Below are 11,421 nucleotides of genomic sequence, written 5' to 3'. Positions count from 1 at the left end.
AGGGGACACACCCAGGATGGGACGCCAGTCCATCGCAAGGCACCCCAAGAGGGACTCAAACCCCAGACCCACCGGAGAGCAGGACTGTGGTCCAACCCACTGCGCCACTGCGCCACTGCACCCCCCTGCACACAACTCAAATTATATATATATATATTCTTTGTCAGGGTTTACTAGCATATTCCACACAAATTGTAAAATTTAGACGCAACGGTGCACCTTGCTTGCTATAGACATGTTGTAAAGTTTAACTGCAGAGTTCAGTTTTCAGCGGGGTAATATTAGGGTTACCGTTTGACCATTTTTGTTTCCGAAAGTGATATTTCGGCCGGCTGAAGGTCTGAGTGTTTGTTTGTTTCTGGGGGCACGGTGGCGCAGCGGGTTTGGCCGGGTCTTGCTCTCTGGCGGGTCTGGGATTCGAGTCCCGCTTGGGGTGCCCTGCGCTGGACTGGCGTCCCGTCCTGGGTGTGTCCCTTCCCCCTCCAGCCTTATGCCCTGTGTTGCCAGGTTAGGCTCTGGCTCCCCGCGACCCCGTATGGGACAAGCGATTCAGACTCTGTCAAAGTCCCAAACACACAATATAATGCTGAGACTGTGTGTGTCCATGATCGAGGTACGAACACAGAGAAATCCTTTACACCCAAATTTATTCTTTTTTTCTGTTCTGTTACATTCTCGTGTGCTACCCGTAGTCTGTAATGTCATTGTCCTGAAGGATAAAACCCCCTATGATACACAACAAATTTCAGAGAAATTTGACAATAAAGTTTTATTGGATTGTACACAGACACCTCGAAGTGCAGGAGTTTTTTTTTTTCTTGTTCTCCATAAAAACTACAAATTCCAAACAAACAGACGGAAGTCTCAGAGTTTTTCTTTTAAACAAACTTTATTAACAAAAGCAAGTAATTACAAAAGTCAAAATCATGAGAAAACACGGAACCAGATGCAAATGTTACAAAGAAGAACAATGCAAGAGGGAATGTTAGAGAAATTTAAAATAAATACACAAAATAAACAAGTAAATAAATTAAAAAGAAATATAAAAACACATGTAGAGAAAGAGTAAATAAAGACTTATTCGTCGGGTAAGACGTCAGCAGACGCACATTTTCTTTGCTGTTTTTATAAAGTAGAATAGCGTTCTTAATAATGTTTAATTTCTTTTACAAACAGTAATAAAGGCTACTAAATTTACAGTCATATAATATTTGGTTAATAAAAAACAGGGTTGTATCTGGTACCTACGTCATCTCTGCGACATTTGCGAATTCAAGCAAAACATGATTAAAAGTAAAGGAGAAATGAGAGGAAAAGCTGCATTAAGAAGAAGGTCCGACCAGAATTTCTGTGCGTATCAACAGCAGAACCAAAATCGTTGAAGAGCTGTTTTCTGAGGGACCTTCATTAAATGAGCACCTGATCATGTCGATGTCTCTTTTTGAAGTGTCTTGATAAAGCACTTGCTTGGGTAAACTTTGTACAAGTTCTATATATTCACACTCGAAGTTCCGAGTTTTTTTTCGTGGTGGACTTAAAAAACTACAAGTCCCATAGACGTACCCGGAAGTGCCTAAGTTGGTGCTGCGAGGAGTCACAGTTCGTCTGGTTCTGCTTCATGTCACAACCGCCTGGATGATGATATGATTTAGCTGGAGTCTTGGCAGCAGCAGAGCCGAGGGTCCTACGTAACAAAGTCCATTGGAAAACAGTGCGGGAACTCCCACTTCGGCGACCCATCAGCACTCGCTCCTCCCCGCTCCCGAAGGCCCATCCATGTCCTCCGCGGAAGGCTGGGGCCCGGCGATCTTGGACTGGCTCCTGCCCGACTCGTGGTGGCTGCTGCTGGGCCTGGCTATGCTGCTGGTGGTGGGCGCCTTCGTGGTGGCCTTCGTGCTGCTGCTCTACATGATCTCGCCGCTGATGAGCCCCAAGCCGCTGAAGCTGAACGGGGCGCACGTCGTGGTGAGTGACAGCGGCCCGGGAGCGGGACGGGAACGGGAGCGGGACCGAGAGGCCGGGGGGAGAAACACCACCTGTGGAGGCACAGTCACCGCGTTCAGCCCGAACAACTCCAGCCAATTATTAACATTCGTTGTGTATAGATGACATGAGCTAAGCGACATTGATTGTGCATGATGCAGTTTCTAAACATGAACAACTTTGTTTGTGTTAAAAAAAAAAAAAAAAACTGAATCTGTTTTTAATGTCATCATCGTCGTTTGCGTCTTGAACGGTCTTCGCTTCATTTCTCTTTTTAAATTACTCCCCGCCAAGTTTATTTATTACAATGGTTTCTTTGCCCCATTAGTAGTGACAACAGGGGTTGTAACCGTTACCTGTGAACCTGGGCTGAAGTTCATTGTTAGGGTTGGGCCCAGATATTATGAGATAGACAGATTCGTGAGTAAATCAAAGAGTATGTGCAACTTGTGGGAGGGAGTTAAAGCATTAATGCTGGTACTTTAACTGTAGATAAAAATTGAATTGATCACAAAGGAAATTACATAAGGCTATAGCAGCATATATACAACAGAACGATGAGAGAAGACACCGGAGGTGTAAAGTGGGACCAGTGGGTGGCGTAGTGGTTAGAGCACTGCCTTTGGATCCAAAGCTCGCAGGTTCGATCCCCACCTCCAACCGTAGTCCCCTTGAGCAGGGAACTCGCCCGAAACTCCTCCGGTAACATTACCCAGTATAAATGGTAAATAATTGTGCTTTAGAGGAAAGTGTCAGCTAAATGAATAAAAGTAAAGTACGCAGTTGAATAAATAGTGCAGACAGCTCAGTTCCCCTCAGACTGTAAGACATCAGTACTGCGCCGACTTCCTGAGAAATTGTAGAGTCTAGATCACTGCCAGGAATGACTGCAGCTGGTTCCTTGGAACAGCACACCTGGAAGTGCTTGTCGCTGAAGGTGCTCCTCTCTTTAGCCAGGATGTGATGTGATGTGATGTGATGTGTAGAGGGTGAGAGTGTTTTTTTTTTTTTTTTTTGGTCTACATTTCTTAGAGGACAGGTAACAAATGTGGTTGTGTGATCTAACATTTACACTGATTTTTAAAACATGAATTAAATCTTTATTTAATATGGAAGATGTTAGCATTGCTTCCTCTTGAATGACCTTTGACCTAATGGCCCCGATGGTGCATTGCCTTTCAGGTCACTGGAGGTTCCAGTGGGATTGGAAAGTGCATCGCCATGGAGTGTTACAAACAAGGAGCGTTCATCACGCTGGTGGCGCGGGACGAGGTAAGGCCGGATTCCAACCGGCTGCTCAGCCAGGTAGAGCTGAGTAACCTTTAAGGATGGTGGATGGTGGATGTTTGGCTGTTTCTGCAAATTGTGGAACTGGAATTGGAACATCAGGCTATATTCGCTTAGTTTTGCTTCACATCAGAGGATCATACAGTATTTAGTCATTCTTTTGTGCTTCAGTTTCATTTAAACCTTTATTTAATAATCATTAAATTTGGCACGACCCACTAGTAAATATTAATGGATTGTCTCGCAAACATTTGTTGGGCCAGAAAAATATTCCCTTTATTATACTCATATCCTAGCAGCACTGATTTAGTTATCTTGCTCTTTGTGCTAATTGAAAAGGATTGATGGTTATGTGACCTGTCTGCAGTCAAAGTTCCCACAAGGTTCTTGTAATCGTGGGCTCATCAGGAGCGCGAGTCAAAGGAACGGTGTACAGACACAGGCCGCTGTCCCGCTGCCGCACAGATGAGCTGCACATTGACTTATTCATGAATGGACCATCCCGCTGGCCGAGATAATGAAATGCAGGCAAGACATGAAGAGCCGCGTGATTTCAAAGCGACTCCTTAACTCTGACAGCCAAGAAAACCAAGTCGCTGAGGGGATCTCTTTCCGTAGCTACTGCTGTAATATTAAAGGATCTCAAAATAAATATAGACCACTGTGGTTCAAAGATGGCGCTTATTAAAATCATTTTCACAGTAGAAATTTCATCACGGAAATAAAGACCATTTTATAGTCTCTGCACACTTAGTGTTTGTAGACATGGAGTTTAAAATTTGCTTTCAAAAGCAAAAGATGATCTACATTGTTTATGTTGCGCTATTGTTTGTAGATTATAAACTATTATATCTTGTTCATTGTATTTAAATGTAACATTAAATATTATATATTAATTACCCAATTACATTCTCCAGGGTGATTTACAATGTGAGGTTTTAACACTGAGCTACTTACACTGATTTACCCATGTATACAATAGGGTAATTTTAACTGTATCAGTTCAGGGAAAGTAATTTGACCAAAGCGACTACAGCGATAGTGGGATTTGAACCCAAGTCCACGCCACTTACTGGCCCTTAGACACCTCCTGCTAAATGATTTCAGGAACACACATATTTTGCTGCCTCAATTATGGCATGTTACGTGATGTTATCTGTGCCCCTTTCCCACTTTTCATTCAGTCTTTCCAAAGCTGTACTGTGTTAAAAATAGAAAATTAAATTACTGAATAAATTTCTGGCCTTCTCATTGTAAAGTGACCTAGTTTCTTTTACTTTTTCTGCCTTAGAGCAAACTGGTTCAAGCTAAGAAAGAGGTTGAAAAATGCGCAATAAACGACAAGCAGGTATGTGGACGTGTGTGTTTTTTTTTAATGTGACAAAGACGTGTTGATGATTCTGATTTCTAGTCCTCCTTGAATGTCGGAGTAGTACAGACCTGTGATCAACAGTGGCATAACACTCTGTTGTGTCATTTCCAAACCTTGGACCTCATTTTTGTGCATATGGATTTAACTGAGCAGATTTGATCTTGCAGATATAAACTATTTAAAGATTTCTAAACCATGAAACTGAGACCATCTGTACAAATATTTCCATGTCATTGTGCAGTTTCAGCACCAATGGGAGAGTAAAATGTTCCTCTGTCCCCGTGTTTTTTGGAGTTCTGATCACATATAGTATGAAATGAAGTCAGATTTTGGCCCTAATCACTGTTTCAGTGAACCTGATAAATTCATAAACAATTTCTGAGAAACTGACGTTTCTTCTGCTCCAATCACTCCACCGATATGTGCTTTCTTGTAGGTCGTACTCTGTATATCTGTGGATGTGTCCAAGGACTATGGCCAGGTTGAAAGCGTTATAAAACAGGTAAAGTTAAGGGATTTTACTCTGGGACCAGAAGGCTGTTTGTAACTCATTTTGTTTGTAACTCTGGAGTAATTTTATTCCAAAGTCATCATTGATGAAAGATTAATACTACAGATGCCCTTTGATGTATCCTTAAGGTTTTGTAAAAGTCTCAGATAAGTGTTTTTAGACTTTTTATTTTAATATTTCATAAGAATATATAATTTATAAATATATTTATAACAGCTAATTTAAAATGACTTCAAAAACAATGAACTCCTATTCGTACCAGTTGTTCACAAATTCACCACATAAACATGCAGTGTTCCTCAACTTGTTACTGGTCACTGACACTGGAACAATAAGCACGAGCTGTAAACACTCAAATTAGGTGTCAAATTAAGGTGGTTGCCACACTGCTCTTCTGTATGGGTGCTCTTTACTGCCATCTGTCGGCTTGGGGGGCAAACATGGATCCCTTTGCTCAGCTGCAGACAGAAGTTTTAGAAAATAAGAAAGATTATTTTCTAAAAATAATCTTTGTTTCACAAACTCAGATTATTTGATGTTTTCTAAGCATTGTGGTGCTGCCCTGTTTGAAAAGGGGTGGAGAGATCCTGGTGATATACCTTCTCCACTGTAGTAACGGTTTTGGGTGTGTCTGTAGGCCCAGGAGAAGCTAGGTCCCGTGGACATGCTGGTGAACTGCGCCGGGACATCGTTGTCCGGCAAGTTTGAGGAGATGGAGGTTGACTGTTTCAAGGTCAGTTCTCCACAGGTTTGAGGACCTCTGTGCTGATTCAACTGGACTCTTCCAACTCTAATCTGCTGCACTTGACTTTTTTTTTTTTTTTTTTTTTTTTTTTTTTAAACTACAAGGCTAAATCCATAAGTATCCACAACATATTGATAAAGCACACACACACATTTTCAGAACCGCTTGTCCCATATGGGGTCGCGGGGAACCGGAGCCAACCCGGTAACACAGGGCGTAAGGCCGGAGGGGGAGGGGACACACCCAGGATGGGACGCCAGTCCGTCGCAAGGCACCCCAAGCGGGACTCGAACCCCAGACCCACCGGAGAGCAGGACTGTGGTCCAACCCACTGCGCCGCCACACCCCCATTCATTGATAAAGCATTACTGTGGAAAAATTGTATAAAGCAGAAAAAATAGGGAAGAAAGATTGTGAGGCAGAAATTTAATGCAACTAAAATGTTGAAAAATATCCCAAAAAAATTACTTTTCAAAAGCATAATTTCTAGGCATTTGTTAAGGAGACTAATAATTACATTTTAGTCTTTTCACTGTCGGGTGCTTTTCTTCTTTTTCTACCATTATCTACCCATTTATGCTGCTGGGTAATTTTACTGCAGCAATTCAGGATAAGTACTTTGCTCAAGGGTACTATCACTAGAGGTGTGATTTGAACCTGCAACCTTTGGATTCAAAGGCAGCAGCTCTAACCACTGCACTACCAGCTGTCATAATGTCCTCAAAATCCATATTATGACCCTAGATGCTCCAAATCAATAATTATGCGCTGTCTACTTGCTGTTCTGGAAATTACCAGACTGAAAGTGATGGTCACTTAGCTTGCTCCATCAGTCGCATGAATTCTGGAATGTTCCCTATCTGGTCCAGTCTGGCTGAACTCGGCAGGGGTTTTCCAGCTTGGGTAAAAATCATCACAGTGATTTTGTGTGTGTGTGTGTGTATGTACACACATGCTCCCACAGAGGCTGATGGAGGTGAACTACCTGGGCAGCGTGTACCCAACTCGGGCTGTCGTCACCACCATGAAGGAAAGGCGCATGGGCCGCATCATGTTCGTGTCCTCGCAGGCAGGCCAGATCGGGCTCTTTGGGTACACCGCATACTCGCCATCCAAGTTTGCCCTGCGTGGCCTTGCTGAGTCACTGCAGATGGAGGTGGGTGCGAGGGCTCCGCCCCACTGTGGGGATGTTGACTGTCTCGCTAGGTGTTTTGTCTCATTTTGAAAGGTTTCCTTCAATTCCTTGCAGATGAAGCCATACAACATATATGTGACTGTAGCCTATCCGCCGGACACGGACACGCCAGGCTTCGCCGAGGAGAACAAAAGCAAGGTAGGCATGTCTGATAAAGAACATCTCGGGTTTCTGGATCACAGGCAACGTTTTGATCACAGCCCTTTCTCCTCTCGCAGCCCCTTGAGACGAGACTAATCTCTGAAACATCGGGCGTGTGCCAACCGGAGCAGGTTGCCAAAATCGTGGTAAAGGATGCCGTGGTAAGATGAATGCAGTTTAGCAGCAGCTCTGATCCCCGGTGTCAGTGCCCATGGAGACCATATTTGCCTCATCTTGTGTATTATGTTTTGTCGCCCACAGCAGGGGAACTTCAACAGCTCAGTGGGTCCCGACGGGTACATGCTTTCAGCGCTGACCTGCGGGATGTCGCCGGTCACCTCAATCACAGAGGGGCTCCAGCAGGTAAAATACCATCCTCACCCTCACCTCTCAGACCCCATTTATCAGTCAGTCCACTAGCAAGCTAAGTGAGACACACCTCACCTTCCTGATGTTTTACTTGGTTATTAGATGGGTGATGGGTCACAAGCCACCACACTTCTGCTGACCCTCACCTTGACAAAGGCTTAAAACTGCTCGTTTTCTTCCGAATATGAACATAAATGAGAAACATGGGTCTCGACCAGACTGTGAAGTATTTGACTGTGGAATTGGGCGGAAGGTGCTGGCTGATCACCTGGCTCCACGCCCTACAGATTTTGACCATGAGTCTCTTCCGGACCATCGCTTTGTTCTACCTGGGAAGTTTCGACAGCATCATCCGCCGCTGCATGATCCAGAGGGAGCAGTCCAAGGGTGCAGACAAGAGCGAATGACCCACTCACTGCAGCCAACCCACCCCTCCCCAAATCACCCCCCTCCGCCCAGCAGCTTTGCCTCCCCAACCCCACCCTTGCGTCACTGTGACGCTGTGGAAGGATGGGGGCGCCACACCCAGGTGGGCGCATCACTGGTGTAAGACAATTGCTCCCTGTTGACAGCAGCGTGCACACAGCATTTTCAAGCCTTTCCGTTCCTAACGGCAGGTTCTGATTTGTTGGATTTTGACTTTCTGCTTTAAACACTGAAATTTCTCTCACCAGACAGAGAACCTTCTGGCATATTCTCAGTAGTCCATAATCCAGCACTTGTGAAGCTATGAGTTGTCATAAATTCTGTTCTCATTACATGGTAAAATATAGAATTTAACTCAATATAGATTATATAGGTGACACTAATAAGTAAAGATTTTGCATGACTTTCACAAACCGGCACAACATGATGCTGTTCATGAAAACAGCTCTTTAGTATTGTTTTAATTCCTATGTGTGTGTTTTGTACCTTACACTGAACTGAGTGGGGGATATTTTACTAGCCAAGGTTTGAACTTTTCAGGACTGTGTCATGTATGAAAGAACACCTTTAATTTAGTGTTTAAGTCAATGTGAGAGCTCTTTATGGTAATTAGACACATTCTGTGATTCTCCAGCTTTTGGGAACTGTGATGATTGAAAACATCCAGCGCTGATGCGAAGAACTAACAACCACCTGCTTATCCTCCAGTTTTAGTATCACTCATTTATCCCACACTTTTCTCATAAACAACTGACAGTGTGAGGTTTGTACACTAAGCTACTTACACTGATTTACCCAATTATACAGCTGGGTAATTTTTACTGGAGTAATTTAGGGTTAAAACCTTGATCAGGGGTACCACAGCAGGAGTTTAGGATTCAGACCTGGGCCCTCCAGTTGCAAAGTGATTGCTCTAAGCACTGCGCCACCTGCTGGCCTTGTTTTGTCTTGACACCAGTTAGACTGATTTGTTATTGTAACACTTTGCAGGCAAAGTGTTTTAGTTTTTCATACTGATTCGCCTCCACACACATTCCTCTTCCTGCGTTACCGCGATGACTGTTCCGACTTGTGCTGCTGCCCTCCTGGCTAACGACGATGCACCAATGTAGATGTTGTTTAAACGTTCCCACCATGTTTGTCCAATGTTACGGCTGCCTTTGCACAGAGGTTGTGTGTGTCAGCTGCGTTGGGGAGCTGCGAGGAGGGGGAGGGGCGTGGACTGGAATACACAACCTGGGCAGCACTCCTAGAGAGCACTGATTGACTGCTGAGCCCAAGGGATTCAAAGCTTCCAGAAGGCCACAGCCATGGACTTCTCACACTCCGCTCGGCCTTTGCGGTGTGTGCTGGGAAATCGTTCCGAGCCCAGAGAGTGTAAGTTAGTGTTCATTGGCCGTTTATAGTATAACCGGGGTGACACACACTGTGTTTGGAGTCAGTTGAGCAGCAAGGGAAATTCAGCAACACAAGTGTGGACACAATCTGTGTGCGTGCGTGCGTGCGTGTAAGCGTCTTGCTGTGAAAGCAGTTTCCATTTTCGGAGAAGGTAAAAGAGGCCAGTGGAAGTTGAACCTGTAGGGGAGAGGAGCTGTGAGGCTGACACTCGCGGGTTCGAGGAGATGCCTCACAGGTCACAGGGCGGAGCCAGACGGAGCTGTAGTCTCGCCGCCCCAACCGGCACTCTTAACCGCTCCATTGTCTGCGAGCGCTCGCCGCCACTCTTCCCAGCAGTCACCGTGGACAGGGTGTACTGCTCGACCGGAATGCAGGGTCTCTGCGGAAACCGGGGTCACTGCGGTGCAGGTGTGCGTAAGCAGCATTGCTTTGTTCTCCTCAGAGACAAGCGCCAAATCAGAACTCGGCCTCAGCCTTAAGAGTTGGAGATGCGTGGTTAATGCCGTGACGGTGATGCATCAGTCGTCACGACGACTGCTCTTTCTTGCGCCACCTCGTCTCCACAGAGAACGATTGTCGATTCCTCGTACCGTGGTTTTACGCGATGATGCCCCTCGTGGACCGGAAGCATGATGGCGGGAGCATGTGACTCTGGGCGATGATGCTCTTGCTTGACGACGGCGCGCAGACACAGCTCTCGTCCCATCGACGTTCTCATTCTGAAACTGTTTCTCTTTCCTCCTCAACTGTCGCCAGCAAACCCGTACTTCATAGCAGTTTGACGTAGCGTATTACAAAGCAATTTTCGTTAAACAATTTAAAGCTATGCAAGTTATGCCTGTGTTTCTCGTTCTTTCTGGCATCTCATTAGAATTATTCCTGTATATTTTTACTCATGCTAAGCCCTAGTTCCAGTTTTTCGTTGTGGTGGTTTAAAGTTATACAATAAGAGGTAAAAATATAGATTGTTTTAAGTTATCAGAAAGACCAGGATATGTTCACCTATTTCTTACTGTTGTTTATGCCAAATTTGTAAGAATATCACCTTGTGTGCCATTTTGAGGAGAAAAAGGAAGAGCGTAACAATGTTGCTTTGTCTTATTTTGTTACATAAAAATAAATAACTTTTGAAAATGTCACGTTTTGTTCTTTTATGTGTTCAAGGGTGTGTTTGTACAGGTCAGGGCGGCAGTCCTAGTTGTGATCGCCGCTAGGGGGCGGTACTGCGCCTGTGGCAAAAAGCACAGCCCGTTCCATGTTCTCCAGGCCATGGAGGGCTTGAAGAATCTGAAGAGACTGCTGAGAAAATGTATATAAATAAATTCACAGGAAATATTCTGGCGATGGGTGATTTATAGACCTTTTACAGATTTCTATTTATTTGGATGTGTATGTTTCAAGTTTCATAAATTCCTCAGTTAGCATCAGCTAAGATTGTTTCACTGGTGGTTTTACCTGACAAATAGTGCAACTTAAATTCATTTAGACTTCTGCGATCTCACGTAGTCCCATTCAAGTAATTCCATGAACCCACTTGGAGATAAACAGAGGGGTAAATGATATTTAAGTAAATAAGACTAAGTTCAAGAACACGACGAGCGAAATTCTTCTGCAGCGTGAAGAGGATTCGTTCATTCATTCATTCGCGCGGTCTGACAGGTGGAGCTCAAAGAGGAACAGAGAAGGAAAGATGTCGGAGGAAGAAGAAGGAGGATGAGGGAGAGTGATGGAGGTACTGCTGCCAGTGCTGGCTGATGCGGGATGGAGTGATGACGGAGGACTGGTTCCCCGACCTTCATCCCCACCCGCAGTCGATCGTTTCTTCCTCCCCCTCAGTCTGGACAAATGGGTTATGTGTTTTATATTTGTCGTCTCTCCGCGATCCGCCTCTCGGACGAGAGACCCCTGGGTTCGAGTGCGTGCGTGCGCCCGCCAATGACCAATAGCCCGGAGGGGGCGTGTCCCGCACGTGGTTTTTAAAGGTACTACGGCGC

The 11,421-nt window shown here is 44.8% G+C and overlaps 1 protein-coding gene across 1 annotated transcript; it reads left to right on the top strand.

Annotated features, from left to right (window-relative positions):
- The first annotated feature begins 1,088 nt into the window (after window positions 1-1,088).
- On the top strand, window positions 1,089-10,506 carry kdsr (3-ketodihydrosphingosine reductase). The gene is made up of 10 exons (XM_018757479.2): window positions 1,089-1,965; window positions 3,166-3,255; window positions 4,562-4,618; window positions 5,079-5,144; window positions 5,791-5,886; window positions 6,863-7,054; window positions 7,148-7,231; window positions 7,312-7,395; window positions 7,496-7,597; window positions 7,891-10,506. The coding sequence occupies exons 1-10, from the start codon at window positions 1,777-1,779 to the stop codon at window positions 8,008-8,010; spliced, it is 1,080 nt and encodes a 359-aa protein (XP_018612995.1). The 5' UTR covers window positions 1,089-1,776; the 3' UTR covers window positions 8,011-10,506.
- The last annotated feature ends 915 nt before the right edge of the window (window positions 10,507-11,421 follow it).

Source organism: Scleropages formosus, chromosome 7 (genome assembly GCF_900964775.1).
Source record: "Scleropages formosus chromosome 7, fSclFor1.1, whole genome shotgun sequence".
NCBI lineage: Eukaryota > Metazoa > Chordata > Actinopteri > Osteoglossiformes > Osteoglossidae > Scleropages > Scleropages formosus.
This window is presented reverse-complemented; position numbering and strand designations above follow the sequence as displayed.